Source organism: Tauraco erythrolophus, chromosome 2 (assembly GCF_009769465.1).
Source record: "Tauraco erythrolophus isolate bTauEry1 chromosome 2, bTauEry1.pri, whole genome shotgun sequence".
Taxonomy (NCBI): domain Eukaryota; kingdom Metazoa; phylum Chordata; class Aves; order Musophagiformes; family Musophagidae; genus Tauraco; species Tauraco erythrolophus.
In genome coordinates, this window is record NC_141466.1 from 9,711,538 (window position 1) to 9,728,002 (window position 16,465).

A 16,465-nucleotide genomic window follows, 5' to 3' on the forward strand; every position below is an offset into this window, starting at 1 on the left:
TGGGCTTTCAAGCTGCACTTACTGCACACGTGCAAGTCATGCAAGTAATCTGATTATTTTTACCTTGCTTTCGTACTAGGGTGAGAGAGAAAGAGAAAAAAATAATAATCAAAATTACATTAATTGTAGCGAATGATACTTACGAGCAAGGTTCAAATATTTCAGCGAAATATTTCGCATCATTTACAAACAACGCACGATAGACAGTGAGATTCTATACACAATTAACAGGGTTACTCTGCAAACAACTACCTTAAAATGCAATACATCAGAGAGCTTTTATAATTTGTTGCTCTACTTGGTCACGAGTAAAAGCAAACCATGTAAAAGAATTTGGCAGAACTAACAGGATCTGATAATTAGAAAGTCACGGGTACCTCAGCATCTATTGTTTGCAGTAGTTCAGCTTTGCCCTAATCCCTCTTTCACTATTTTTTGATTCTAATTTACCATAACATTCATCCTGCCCCAGTGACTGATGAATCATAGCTGTAGACATAATGGTTACCACAGGTCCAAGTAGCTGTGGTACACTGATTGTCTAAGCAACCACAAAGGATTTGCTGGAAGATAATTGCTCGAGACATTTTGTTATGCACTGGTGTTATTTCAATTACATAATATAGTGTTACATTTCATGAGTAAAATAGATCTTAGATCTTTTTATTTCTGAGTGATTTGACATCAGAGGTCAGTTATTAACCTAATAAATTAACAAATAAGTCCTTTCTTTTAGTCGCAGAGCAGCTTGCGGACTAATCACAACAGTTTCTTGTGCACAAGACCACGTCAAGGCTGTCATTATGCCATGTAGCTAAAGCTGACATAGATTAACGGGCTTGTTTCTGCGTTGCTCATCTGTTCGTGGTAGCACAGAATTCTCTTGTCTTGTAATTGCAAAATTGGTGAATATCCATTTAAACTCGAAGTAAGTTCTTTGTTCTATTTAAAACAGTGTAATACAGTCACTAAATTCAAGTATCTGTTATCTCATTTTTTTATTTTATTAAAGCTTAACTTAAAGTTTATCAATAATATTATGCAATATTTTAAAAACAAATACTGGGAATTTTATTTGCGTAAGAAATTCAGGATCTGGCTTCTGAAGGGAAAAGGTTGCCATATTTTATTCTACTTACATTAAAAATATCAAGAACATTGTATCACATACTTTAATTCCTGAATATAAGAGGAATTTAATCTAAGGAGTCCAGGAACTTAGGTTGACAAATAATTTTAAATAATATCCAAACACAACATTTTTATACATATTGAATGTATACTGACCCTGATTATGCAAAAACATGCATACTCATTTAACAGTAATCCCATGAAGAGTGGTTTGTAGTTCAGTTTTTCCACTCATGCACAAGGTAAACACTTGTGCTTAATTTTGTGGAGGTATGGAGCCATTTCTGCAAGTTTGAAGTCAAAAATTCTATTCATCAAATTAAAAAAATACTTGAGAAAGTCGGCTACATCCTGGTTCTGCGCAGCATCAGAAAGCTGCACTGCACCGTCAGCACAATTTCCATTGTATTTGTGTGAGGTGAGCTATGTTAAAGACATTGAAATACACAGCGTACGCCAGTAAAGTGTTGGTCTGCTGTGGCAATACAGGGTATGTCGGGAACTCACCATCCACTTACTGCAAGTGAATTTGAGAAACAGATACGGAGAACAGGATTACACTGCATTTACATCCCCTTACCAAAGGTAAAGAAATTGAGTTAAGCCACATTACCTTAGGTTTCTCAGGGTTGGCAATCCTCCAAAATATATTTTCTCATGCCCTTTTAAGTTGAGCCCAAAGTGGCTGCCTGTAGAAGTTGTTGCTATGGTCTCTTCTTCGTTGGTGTCTATGTCTACAATGGATATGTTGGCTGCAAGAAATTCAAGATTAGTTTCAAAATATCAGACATGAACTATGATGTCTTAATGTAAGAAACCACCAGAAAAATATTTGAAGGGTTAGCAGGTGAGAAGAGAGGCAAGGAGGGTTGTATTTTGCAATTAAGACACCGGATTTCCAAATTGTCAATTACGGGTAGAGGAAGAGACCCGCACTTTCATCTGTTTCCATAACAACCTGAAAAGCTATAGCAATTCTGTACGCTTTATTTTTATATATTCTCTAAACCTGTTTCAATTTGGTATGTTCTTTGTGTCATTGTAATTTGGAGCTAACACTTCAGGACAAATTAAAGACAGAAAAGATAATTTTACTTTTAACTTGTGATTTCAGTCCGAAGGTTGTCACTTGAATAGGATTTTTTAGTGTAAAAGTTTGTTAAGCGTTGCCTTTATGTGCTTTAGAGATCGGTGATCAGCCACTCTAAACCATTTTCAAACCCAAAGCAGTCAGTTGCTGTCATGTCTAATCTCAACATGGAGTCAATGATGCTCCCTATACAACCATCCTGTTGTTCAATGCTTGTTCAATGTGTATCTTTAATGTATGGATTAATATAGAATATAAAGTTCAATGACAGAGACAAGGCACACTGAAAAACGCTGAGCAGCCCCCAGGGAAGAAGGGGATATTCTACCACAGGGATGCAAAGAAAGGGTTCTTTCCTTCCTTTCTTCCTTCTATCCTTTTTTTTTTTTTATTCAGACAGTTAAATGCCAGAGATTGCTTATAATCCATGCTCCCTCCCCACCCCCCATCTACGTACCTAAGAAATAAAATGAACCTTTAATTTAATTTAAAAAGTGACCAGCCTGATTTCTGGTTAAACATGGAATAGAGGGAGTTTGGAGATGAAAGACCTGTCAACTTCTTAGAACATTTCAAAGGGAGGACTGGCTAGAAGAGGTAATGTATAGTTGATGAAGAGAAAGGAGTGATGAGAGGATGGAAAGTCATGGTGTTGACACCACAGGAACTCACCTTGCTTTTGAATCCTCGACAGGGTGAATGATTTCCATTTGCCGTCATTATGATTTTGGTTGCTGGTAACAGAAGCCGTACCTGAACCCAGATCGTAGCTGACTTTGATACGCCCACCACTGAGTTCTACACTCATGAAATCCTTCTGTTAAAGATTAGACACACAAATGATGGTTCTTGTTGATTTTGGTAAGAGGCATATGACATTAAATAAACACTTCTTTTCCTGGGTGACAACAGACAACTTTTTTCAAGCTTTTTAAAAAATCTACGTCGGCATTTACTGCCCAGGACTGCAATGTACAAAAGTCTGCTGCCAACACGTTCTTTTTTCCCTTTTTCTCCTCCTTTGGCTTGCAAACTTAGTTGGCATTTTGCTTACAACTTAGCTGGAGTTTTGACAGGATGTCTGTACTTTTATTTTCTTAGATTGAAGACAGAAGCACAAATTATAATTACCTGAAACTAATACTCAGCTTTGAGTGTATGTCTGTAAGACAGTGCATTTACTACAAACCTCAGCTAGATTTACACTTGAAAGGCACAAAACAAGAACAGTAAAGATGGTAAAATGAGCTTGTTTTATCAGGGTTTCCAGACAGTAATCGGTACTGATGGAGCAACACAGAGCTATGAACTGCTACGCTCATCAACCACTGACACCCATACCTAAGGACTAACTGGAGATGGCCGACTGGAGCAATGGTACAGGCTGCAGTATCTACAGAAAAAGAGCTGGTGGGATACAAAGAGCAAAACAAGTAGCTAGGGAACTGGATAGCATGAAAGGCATTAAGCAAGTAATGGTTGACTATGACCCAGGACATAGATGTAACAGAGGAATTTCAAGTTTAATGATTATTTTGCTCATGGCCAGTTCCACCTGTGCTCAGATCTATGGAGAATGAAAATGCTTTACCACGTGCTGAATACTTATGCAAAACTGCGGTAATAATGTTATGTATTATGAACATAAATCTATGTTAAGAAGAGCAAAATTTAACTCAGTATTCTAGATGTTTATTTATGTCTATCCATGCATCACTAGAAAGACTATCCTCAAAGTTTTTATACAGTGGGACCATATCTTAAGAGAGTAATTGTCTCAGGGACCAGTTGCCTTCCAGCTCCCAGTGTTTTTCTCAAGTTCGAGTAAATAATTTTTTCTAGAAAACTACATAAATTAATAATAATTATACAGAATAATTATGCAAAACAATCTAAAATAATTATATTAATTATACTTTTGATAATTATAAAGATTAATTATAAAAACCTATGTAAGTACTTTATTATCATAATAAAATGTTATCTTTTACTATAGTCTGTCAGGAGGAGCACCCTTCTCCTTGATAATTTCAGCAATTCTGATAATTTTTTCCAAAATTCTGGAATCTGAAATAAGACTTATTATAACAAACATTGTTTTTGTAAAGTAGTGAGTGCTTAGTAATTCTTCAAGACATCACGGAGAACTGCTGTATCTAATTTCTGGCCCATATGAAAAGGCTAAGGAAAGGACTCTGTTCTCAGGCTTGCAAGTCAATCTGGATGAGAGATGCTCAAGCTGAGTTATTCCTGATTCATGTGAGGATTTGGCTAGATGTCTTTATAACTAACTTCTCCCTGTTACGCACATACATTTGATAGTACATCTGAATAAAATCCTTGAACAGCTTTATAACTAATGTTCCTATTCTCTATTTTAGCTGTAAAAGGCACCATTTGTATACCTCATAAAAGCATCACCACCGTCACATTCTGTTTGTTGCACCATTCAGTTCCCCTTTAATGCCGCTCTATTAAATACAAACACTTTCTATACAGCAGCAGGACTTCTAAGGCTTGCCTCTTCCCAGGTTCTCCCTGCCCTCACGCTATGATATTTTAAACTATGAAAGTATAATCATAACTGGCCATATTTGCACAGGTCAACATTTGGGATAAATTAAAATTAATTACTAATTTCAGAAAAGCTGGAATTCCCCTCAGTCTAACATCCAGGCACACAATAACGCTCCCAGTCAGTAAACACCAGGTAGTCAACTTCCACACTATAACATTGTCTGCCTTCACTTGGATATCAGAGAGCATCATACCAGCACAGCGCTACATTCAATTCCTATTTGTTTCCATAATACGATGAATTTAGACACTGTAAAGATGGCATGAAACCTGTCAGGAGTGTGGAGTTCTTACCAAGTCGTCAGTAGCAAGATACATCAGCAGAGCATTCGATGAGAAGGTCCTGAATTTGAACATGACTGTGGAAATATTGGGGTTCCAGCGGATTGGGCGGCTGACTATGGCGTAGCTGTCGCCATCAAACTGGACCGTCCCTTCACCGTCTGCCACCTGTGGGCTGAAAAGGGGCAATTCCAACCAGTTTACTTTGCCGTATGAGGTTAAAAGAAAAAGAAGTGGGAGAAAGGGGAGTGAGGGGGCGCCTCTTGGGAGTCTTCCTGAACTTACTCTGATTTTATATCGAACTCCTGTTCTGACAAGTGAAACTGTTAAGGTCAGCTCACCGGCTGTCCAACACAAAAGCACTTCTCGGAGGAAGATGGAAAAGGAACCTGTTGCATATATCTCCTGGTCTGTAATGACTCATTTTGCAATCCTCAATGTAAAATAGCATTATGTACTCTTTCATCTTGTAATAAATCTTGGTTTTGTTATTGTTAGTGATTTTACAACTTCTGGAGAGTCTCAGACTGAAAACCCTGGCAACGGATTCTCTGTTTACCCACAAATTACAAACACCAGAAGAGCAGAAGCATCAGTCCCTCCACAGTTTTGGGCATTCGCATCATTACAGAACAGAAAAGGTCAGGCTTTGAGATTGTTTGATATGATTTTTATGATGGAATCTTGTCCATTTCTGTTACACAGATCAGGTAGTGCCGTGGTGTAGCTCAGCTTGCAGCTAGGCTACCACACCGCTGCTCACTCACTCCTCCCCCTTGATGGGGTGGGGAGGAGAAAATTAGGAGGAAAGGGCAAAACCGGTGGGTTGGGATAAGGGCAATGTAACAGAACAATACCAGAAAAATGACAAAAGATAATTAAGTACAATAATACTATTACGAGAATAATAAAAAATGACTGCTACAGCTGTTCACCACGCAGAACCTGGAACTAAGCCTGCTCCCGACCTGTGAAGCGAATCCCTTCCTCCGGCTTGCTCCCCCAGTATATACTCTGAGCACCACATCCCATAGTATTGAATAGCCCACTGGCCAGGCTGAGTCAACTGCCTGCGCTGTGTCCCCTCTCAGCTTCCTGTGAAAAAGTTAACTGTTTTCCAGCCAAACTCAGGACAGATAGCTGCAAGACAGCAATCTTCTGGTTTAATCACAAACATAATTACATTTGAACAAAGGACCTACATGTGAAATACTGGCTAGAATATGCTTCCCATTTATCTTGGCACATGTACAAGGATCTCGAATCTAGTCCTTCCACCCTCCATCGCTACATTTAACATTTAAGTTTTCGCAAATAGGTTTTGTAGGAGAACAGGACTCTTTCCGGTACTGGAACAATGGGTTAAGGTAAAAGGGAGCTTTTAATACAGTTTTCTACAAATCTCAAGTCTAGTGTACTTTTTTTTTTTAATCTCCCTTCCGCCCACCTCTACTCCAAGCAAGCAGATTTCCACTATCACTAATGAATGAGAAAATTAAATTCAGGCAGAGATGCACATAAAGCATTAGGCATCTCCACTAGGACTTGCTTGGAACTGAAATGTGTATATCCATCATCGTGCTATCTAAATTTCCACCTAAGCCTCAGGGGCCTACATTTGTAGTCAATTAAATCCTTTAGTATTTCCAAAATTGTTTCTGTTCACAACTGGAATTTCCATCATTTTCGAAGGACTAAGTCTTAGCAGATTGTCAAAATAGCAGCCTAGTTTGAAAACTAGCCAACTCCTGACTTTCCCTGACTGGGTTTGCAGTTCTGTTACTTAACACAGCATGAGCTCTATACCATGTACTGACACTGCCGAATTCACTAAAAAACCAGGAGCACCTATGAGGACAGTGCTGCTTTCATGCAGTGGGTCAGGGTGAAAGTCATAAACCATAAACAAGGTTGTGAGAGACCTGGAGCCCGTCTTCTTTACATGATAATTCCTGGGACTGTGCTGTACTATCAGGTGGTGCCTCTGTCTAAGGGCCCTCAGCTTTTGAAGCTGAGACATGGCACAGGAAAGCATCTGAGATTAGTTTGGTGGGAGAGAGGAATGAAGACGGGTCACATCTCTCTAAGGACAAGGATACATCTGGAAAGGAAGTAACTCCTGTTGTTGCAAAACTCCTGAAGAGAGTTCTGAGCCTACCAGTGTGAATCCTGGTCCTGTCTGGATGGGCCATTTACCCCACCTGGAACCACAGGTCACTGACAGGAACAGGATTTCCCATTCAGGCACTTGACTCTACCACACGCTGCATAAGAACTGCAGCCACTCACACCACAGCTGTCCCTGAGCCAGACTCAGTCCCACTGTGGATCTCACCCTCTCTCATGCCTTGACTCATCCTGGTTACTGGTTAGCAGGAGCCTTTCCATCACTGCACTGTTACACCGTCTTCTGTTAAGACACCAACTACATTTACGAACCACGTTAGCTGCTTCCCCTCGTGGTGTAACTGGAACCTAACCTCATACTTCCTTCAACTCTCAGCGTTGCATACAGACCACAGCAGTCTACTGGAACTTGATGGCTGCTGTGGAAATTCCTGCTGCTTACCACAGAACGCAGTGTTACCTCAGACAGGTTCCCAAAGAAGCATGAGGAACAGTCAGTGCTTTACCTACCTGACGGCACATCCTTTGCAGTCACCTTCGATATCCCTGAAATTCCACAGTCCTATGGGCTTGCTGTCTAGAAAGGTTTCACCCATGCATCCAGTGAAGGTGGTGACCCTTACAGCATCTGACTTCTGCAACAGAAAATACAAACCTTGTTAGAATTCAATTTGAAGTGATCTACTGCGTCTGAAAGCATAACTGGTACAAAAATCACAAATACCAGAAGATGTTTCTTATTATTTTAAATATCAAGAGTAATATTTAATCTGAGCTCTCCTGTAGAACAACTGATCAGCAAAAATGTGATCTAATCTATCTATCTGTCTGACTGATACTAAACTATGTATCAGCCAGGATGGAAAAATCCATTTATATTTGTGACTCTGGGGAAGGCCTAGGCAGAACAATTCCTGGAGAACAAGGAGGTGGTGACCTGGCTTTCATGTCACCTGTCAGCTTTTGTGGCTCTGCAGAGAGCTGTCCACTCCCACTTGTTCAAGGTCCATCTAGGTTTTTGTTTAAGACTTCATAGAAAGGACTATGAGGAATCTTGCCCACAACACAATAAGCAAAGTGTTTCTACTGTACTTGATGCTCAAAAGCCTGGAAATTGAGGAGATCATGCAAGCTAAAAGACCAACTGTGAACTCAACTGGCTAGACCTGTAAAGTTCATGCTGAATTTTGAAAGCAGAAAAAAGTATAGATCGCAAAGCAATTAAAACTCATATCCCTTCAAACCTCATTAAGCTAGGGTCACGCACATGTGGTGATGCTCATTAGATCATAACATGGTACCATGATTAAGGTAGTAATATTTGACAGTACACAGAGTACTCAGCTCAAAATTATCCTTCTAAAAATACCTAGTTTCATTTAAATTTCACTTCATCAATATGAGCTGATTGAAAATCTATATACTTAGCTATTTGAGATAGACAAGCACCTGCTGTTTTCCATACAGCAATTACAAATATTAAGATCTTGCAGGAGAACATGGAGAAGTGTAACTTGAAAATATTCAAGGAAAAGTATGACTCAAAAGGCTTAATGTGCTGGTGATATTTCCCAGGGTAATTGGGAAGGTTTTAATTAGCAACAAGTATGAACTTAATGTCACTTCTGAGAAATTCATGACATCTAAGTATCATAGTCTTCTACTCAAGTCAGATGGAAGATGCTTTTAAAAACTGATAATGAGCCTTCTTTTTGAACACGCTGCAAAGATGCATGCAAAAAGGGATGCAGACAAAATCTCAGGACAAATCTAAAGTGCTCCAAAACCCAGTAACATGAAAAAGTAGATTTCTGAGACAAAGATTTAAAAAATATCGGTGACCTTGATAAATGTCCAAAGATCTTCATGGTTTTAGAAAAGAGTCTCAGTTAAGGTCTTCATTTTGTGAGCCTGACAACTGTACCACATGATGACAAAAATTCCCAAAAAAGTAGTTATTTTTTAATTCACAGACTGTGTCTGAACAGAGCAAGTCGGACAGTGTTTAAAACCCTGAATTGCAAATATACCAGCCACAGCAAACTTAAAATATGCTGTCTTCCTACTTCTGCCCTTGTCTTTATTTACCTGAAGGAAAAAAAACCCTCACGAAGGTTTTCCTGACTAAGATGAAAAACCAGACAATTCTCTAGAAAATATCTGGAAAACTCTTATTGAGGTTGAAAACAGCTCTTCTGGCATCAGACTTTTGCAGCATCCACAATTCCTGTTTTGGTTCAGCATCGCACCTCATGCTTGATCCTACAACTTACATGCTGGATTGTGCTCACTGCTCACCTCTGCCTCACTGTATCTAACTAAAGAAAAAAGAAAAACATTCAGAAAAGGGTTTGGATTTAAATGTTACTATGTTCCACATCTTTTTGTTTACCCTGAAACCTCAAGAGCCCTTGACTCCTTTTCCCTCTGGAGATTCTGCTAAATCTCTAACTTTTTCCTAAACACACACTTCATGAAGCTTCATTGTTAAGTAATTCTTCTTGAATAAATATTATTCAAATACTGTTAGTACTTAAATATTAAATAAATACTCCAAATAAATACTTCTACTAAAAACATGAAGTAAAAGCAACAGATACAATATTAAATATTTTAAAATTAAAAATAATTTTTCCTTTGACAGTGCAATTTAAGTGAAATGACTTTTGTTAGGAGGGGTGACATCTTTTATTGGAGTAGTAGGTACCAGCTTCGGGGCCTGGTTACTCAAATATCACACATGATCACTCTTTACACCTTTGCCGCACTTTTTCTACAATCAGGCTGTAATACTGAGAGCTCTTTATTTAACAATAAAATATTTTTAACACTTAAACCTAGAGATGACATCAAGTAAAACTTTCATTTTTATCAGTCCAATGTAACAGCCTTGCTGTGAAAATCAGTACTAGGCACAAGATCACTTTATGATGTAGCACAGCACAGCTGTTGCTGAATTTCTGTATCATCTTTGATTCTCTGGATTTTTAATATAAACAGGTATTTTTTTTTTAAGTAGAATGCAGGTGAAAGCTCTGGTCTGGGAGGTTTGATGTTCTAGAGCTGTGCAAATATGAATGGTATTATTACGTTTCAGTACTTGCCCCACTGGTCTTCTGATAACTCAAAAGCAATATCTAAAATAAAATTTGAATAAAGTTTGGGTTCAGGCTGGCATTTGAGTTTGAAGTTTCATGACTCCTTTGGGGGACCACCCAAAGACAAGAGAAGACGAAAACCACCTGACAACACATTTTCTAGGGTCTCAACTGAGCCAACAAAATTTAAATATTGTATAAAGCCAAACTCTCGAGTGCTTTTCTAAATGCAGAATGATGAAATTATTCTTTTAATCATAATTCTGGCACTTACGATCGTTACCTGAGCCAGTCTATCTTCCTGAGCCTGCAGTCAGACTCTGACAGTTAAGTATTTTAGTGAGGTGGGCAGACACAACCCTATAGTCTCTAAAGGACTTGTGTGTGTTTGGGTCTTTGGTCATTATAGCTACACAGCACTGCAAGCACCGAACAGTCCTGATTCAGCTCAGTGGAGTGCTTATTCCACTGAGTCATTATGGCGAGTGAAAAACAGGACACAATGCTGATGTAATGAAATTTATTACTGGTGAAAACAACAGTAGAAACTAAAACTTACCTGACATGGAAAAAAAAAAAACAAGAATGAAAGAAAGCTGAGAAGAATTATTAGGTGTGGGAGATGGAGTACCTCTCCTCATTTTACTTCCATTCCCTTTGAAAAAGCAGATGAAAGGGACAGAGTACAGAAAGCCAGTGAGGCCGTTCTGGTTTTGTATGGGTCACGAATCTCTGCAATATCACTTTTAACAACTGATGATTCATTAATTTCAAAAATATTTTGCAAGAGTTCTTGTTTATGGCTAACAGAAGAAAGCAAACACCTTTAGTTGTCTCTAGATAGAAAGCTGGAAGGTAGAGGGCAAACCAGAAACTGTATAAGGCTGTAAGGAGAATATAGAAAAAAATGACAGAAAGTCTGCTTTATCTAATATGTAATTCTCCAAGAACTCTTCCATTGCCTTCCTTGTCTATTTCCCATATGAAATCAAGTGACAAAAAAAAAGTGCACAGCAGTTACTTACACCCCTAAAGTTCAACAAGAAATGTCAAGATGCATTGCATATGCATCTTCAAAACTTGAAAACATTCGTGTTTTTTTGTGGATCCACTTTAGACAAAGCAAAGCGCACAGATACGCGTTCTACTACTATGGACTGACTTGCAATTTCCTAGCCCAAAATCTCATGAAATTTTTTCCTGTTCCTTTGAATGCTTGTCGGTCAGATATATCTCGTTAAGTTAGCTGGTAGTTGTGCAAGTCCGCTCAGTCTTACGTTTTTTTGCGTGTGTGCAGAAGCCCTGAAGTTATGAACTTGATAAAGTTCTAAAACGAAGTTACCTGACTGTGTTCCAAAACACATGGATATCTTTGAAGCTACAACTGAACTTCAAGACACTGATTTCAAGCAAGTGGAATCTACATTTTCTGTTCCTCTCATATCCTCTGATTTTGTCTTTGTCTGTCTGGAAATGTGCACCCACACTATTCTCTGTAAGAAAGGAATATGTCTATTCACATATTCCTAAACCAGAAACATCTAGATAGTTGAAGTTTTTAAAAACCAGAAAGTTGGACAATAAAATACTGTGCTATTTCAACACTTGAGGACATATACAAACTTCAGTGTAAAAAAAAATTCTTTCAGTTCACTGTTAGGGAAAATCTAAATGTTAGCTTTTCTTTAACGTTAAATGATGATTTTTTTTGTAATACTAACATTAAAAAAATCCAAATATTGATCAGGAACAAAATAATTCATTTAAATTGTTTTATAATGAATTCCACTGGAAAATATATAGTAGCTAATTACTACTTATGGGAGAACATTATTTGCTGAAAGATTTCCAGCCGTCCTATTTGGCATAAATCTTCTATTCATCCCCATTAAGTTAAGCAATGTAGAAGCAGTCTGCAGAAAAATGACAGGCAAAAAGAAAAGAAAATAGATCTGAGATCTGATGCAGGAAGCAGTTAAAAAGGAGGGTAGTATGGGGGCAGGAAACAGTAATAAAAATAAAGAAAATAAAGCAGAAATGCCGAAAGTAGACTGCGAAGGACGAAGCGATACTGTGGATACGTGAAAGAAAAAAATCCCTGAATGAAAAGGAATATATACTGCTATACACATTGTTAGGAGACCAGGAATGTATGGAAACAGAAATGAGTTTCTGTCACTGATGTTGAAAGCATGATGGGGCAACAGTATGTCTAAGGTAAAAGCATCCAGCTACCCAGCAGGAATCAGTTGTTTGGGCTAAATGCTGCATGAGTACAGCCGGCCACCAGGCTTCTGATCAGAAGTTAACAGCACCGGCAGAGAAACGTCAGGTCAGTGCACCTACATGTCCAGGCAAATCCTAAAAATATGTCATGAGTTCTGGTGTATTATTTGCTACTAAAGCACCTACTACAATGACACCAACATACAGAAGTTCACTATTTCTACTGTAAGCAATAAGGAAAATTGTCCACATAAAGAGCCAGTTAATACACTATCCCCAGACAAGACATTACCTTTATTTTTTCAGTTAAACCACCAACAAACAGCATGGCATTCGCATCTACATCCAGAATGGTATATCCAGGTGGAGAGACAGCGCTGAACGTGGCTGGCACAATGCTGGCTTTAGGACCGTCCAGAGCTCGCACTGATATTGTGCCATTTTTCCCAGTCCTAGAGATTTTAACAAAATAATTTAAGCATGCAGAGTCAGTAGTTAAAGCCTATTTTAGTAATATATATGAAATATGTATTATTATAATATACAAAAAGTCTATTTTAGATGGCATCTTTTAATAGAGGTATGTATTACTGATTTGATTATGTTCCATTTTAATACAAATGAATAGACTCCCATGTCTGTGCAAGTTAAAGACATGATCACAGAAGCAGGTTTTTTTTTCCCACCTCAGTGTCCTTTTTGAACAAAATTAGCTATACAGATGAAGTGAAACTTTCATTGACAAAGAATTTTTTAAATTAAATAATAAATAATAAATAATTTAAAATATTAGCGTTAAGTAATTGTTTCTCAATGTAACAAACAATGCAGACAAGGTTCCAAATTAAATTTCAGAATTTTATAAGGTGTAATAGATTATATATGAACTGAAATGAATGATCATATGATAAAGTACTTTAATTTGCTTCACTGTGATGCACAGAGTTTGCATTTTCTGCAGCGGAGCTCTCTGGTTGCTTATCAAACAGGCACAAACCCCATTAAGTTTAAGAATGTTACCTCATTGTCCTCTATGAACCATATCAAATATTGATGGGAACAACACCAGCACCAACAAAAGAATTTGCCATTTGTTAATAGTTTCTGCAGCAGTTCATTTTGTACTCCTTAGGTTATATTAATGTAGTAACTGGCCTGGAAAGAGTTTGCTGACATATTTTTACAATAGAAGAAACAGAATGTGGAGAGAGATGATTCCTCCTAGACTTTCAGGTATATAGAAAGGTATTTCAAAGGAAACTTGAATAATTTTGAATCCTTTGCAATATTTTGCTTAATATTACTTTTGCTTACAGCAGTAGCTTTCCATAGAACTCTTACTACTTACCTACTAGAAGTAAACTATTAGGCATTTATAGTCACACCATAAATTAGTCTTTCCTCCCAGGCAGATGGACCATAATCAACACACATAATTTCTTATGGGGCCCTACTATGACTGTAGAAATAAGCATGGAGTGTGACCCACATCCTGTCATGTGCAGATAAAGTATCTAGTATGTACAATAATGTGTTGGAGGAGTGGCTAGGAGATGAGGTAGGCAGAGGGAGATGACATACTGTGGGTTTATGGATAACTTTGGAAATTGCTGCTTTATCTCATTTTTAATAGGATGCTGGATTTCCCATGACATTGTCAGGTGAATTTGGAAATTCCTAACATAGGTGCCTGATCTTGCAATCCTAACCAGCACTGAAATACTCTGCACGGATACCAGTATTACATGGAACTTTTCTAACTTATATGTTTGCTACTTAATGCAAAAATACACCATTTTAAGTGAACCTTACTTTCTTTTTCCATAACAGTTTACAAAGAGTGTACATCTATCAAAAGTGACTACCCTTTTTTTGAGATTACATGTGGTATTTTTGCCGGCTACCTTATTAGACTCTAAAAATTGCCCAGTAACTGTTCTCAAGCTAGACAAAACAGATTTTTCTCAGAAAACAGATTTCTATCTATATTTGTGAAAAAGGATTCCAGGGAAAGGAAGGAAGCTGATTAAATAGAGGTGATAAAATTCACTAAAAATTCCCACATGTAGCTTTTCTAGATGAAAAGTGACATACTCATCCTATCAAGATATGTCAAGTCACAGCCAGAAAGTAAAAAAAAAACCCAAACCATTGATTTTTGATTTTTCTGAACTTCGCTGCATGCAAAGATGCAAAACACCTTTTTATTTAATTAGGAAAAAAAAAAAAAAAGATTGGCTTGGAATATTGAAGTAACAAGTAAATCAAATGTTAAAAGCATATCTTTCAGGAAGAACTGTCATTTCTGTTAAATAAAGCTACACTTGAGGAACTTACATTTAGAGTACAGAAAGGAAGACTTCATGACTTAGGCTACTGAATAAGCTAAATGAAGATGTTGCTGTCCTGTACTTATAGAAATCCTGGATTTAGAAAGTTTACTGGACCAGGGCTCTAGAGGGTGGAAAAATCCTATAAGATTATGCATTTTATGTCTAAAAAAACAGTCTTCAGAAATTCCTTTGGCTCAGAACCTATTGCCCAAAAACCAGAATGAGTTGAGTTTTCTTAACATAGAACTGAAACAACGACAATTTAAAAAAAAAAAAAAGAAAAAAAAAGATTTAGTTAAGACATTTAAGTTTTGATAAATTTCTCCTGAATTGTAAAGCAGGGCTGTAAAGTACTTTTGAAGGTTTCCAGTCAATGGGGAATACCTCTGTAGATATATGCCATCTTGTCTGCTTTGTAGTCAGGGATCTCAAGGCTTTTGATGTGAAAAATACGTATTTGCAAAAAAACAATAGAGCTCTTTGATTACCCGCCCATACCTTGATCTGGCAGCTCTGGAAACCACATGGATGAGACTCTTGGTTTCCTAGGGAATCTCCTAAGTGACACCTGGGTATGCGATTATGTAGTTACTCCAAATCATTTTAAAGAAGTGGGCTAAAGCTGTCCACATTATCCTAAATGTTTTGGTGTTTTTTAAATTCCTTTTAATGACAATATTTTACCTTTTGTTCCAAAATAAACTGAATGCTAAGTAGATAGCTTTCTATGTAGCAGAAATTCCAAATTTTTAGTTTATCTTTTGGAGAAGGTTTACTGATGTGAAGCCCTTTAAACGATTAAAGTTCTCAATGTAGCAATTGTTGAACAACGAATAGTTGCTAAAGATTTTTTTTAAACAACTTAAGTGAAAAAGAAAGCCATTGACACTTTCAATCGTGCTGAAATCAAGATTCCAGTTCAAAAACATCCAAGTGTAATAATGCAGAAGTCACTGAGCAGACTGACACTTTTTAAGGTGTCTAATATGTCACAAATAGCGTGGATGTCTTTAATCTTCAAACAGACTGAAATGCTAACAATGGAGTCTCTTCCATAAATAATTCTCTTTTATGTAGGGAGGACAACTGAGCTTGAAGAACTTGGCTAACTTGACAGCAAAAAGACATTGCAATCCTGTGCATGACAAGCCATCATGTTGGAAGATATCGTTCTAGTGATAGTCAGTTCTGCTGGATGATAGAAGAGGTACTGTATGGCTGATCATCTGAAAAAATTACGTTAACGCCCTGCATGCAGGGTTTGCTCTTTAGGAGACGCAAGATGGAAATAAGCTGACTTTGCAAGTCATCAACATTAGATTGCACAATACCAGGCAGAGACCTCTGCTCCTTGACCCCTTGACAGCAAAGAGAATCTTCATTGGAAAGGCTGGCTTACGTTTGCCACAGTAGTTTAAGACTGAATTCTTGCTGAGCTCACCTGGATGTGTCTACAGTGAACTTGTGATTCAAGCGTCTTTTGTCCTCAGAGGAAGGGCGCTGCTTAAACGCTGTCATTAGCATTTAAAACAACGGTAATACTTAAATCACACTGGATTAAAATAATGACTAATTGGGTTCTGCTCCTAATTGAGGCCTGC

The 16,465-nt window shown here is 37.7% G+C and overlaps 1 protein-coding gene across 1 annotated transcript in view; it reads right to left on the minus strand.

The window, feature by feature from the left end:
• Positions 1-16,465, minus strand: part of LAMA2 (laminin subunit alpha 2) — a 303,089-nt gene that overhangs the window by 29,531 nt on the left and 257,093 nt on the right. The window contains exons 48-53 of the mRNA XM_086631963.1: positions 12,824-12,983; positions 7,718-7,842; positions 5,093-5,255; positions 2,894-3,038; positions 1,745-1,883; positions 64-75 (exon numbers count right to left, since the gene is read on the minus strand). Of these exons, the coding sequence (XP_086488089.1) occupies positions 64-75; positions 1,745-1,883; positions 2,894-3,038; positions 5,093-5,255; positions 7,718-7,842; positions 12,824-12,983 (744 nt within the window). The remainder of the gene's footprint in view (positions 1-63; positions 76-1,744; positions 1,884-2,893; positions 3,039-5,092; positions 5,256-7,717; positions 7,843-12,823; positions 12,984-16,465) is intronic.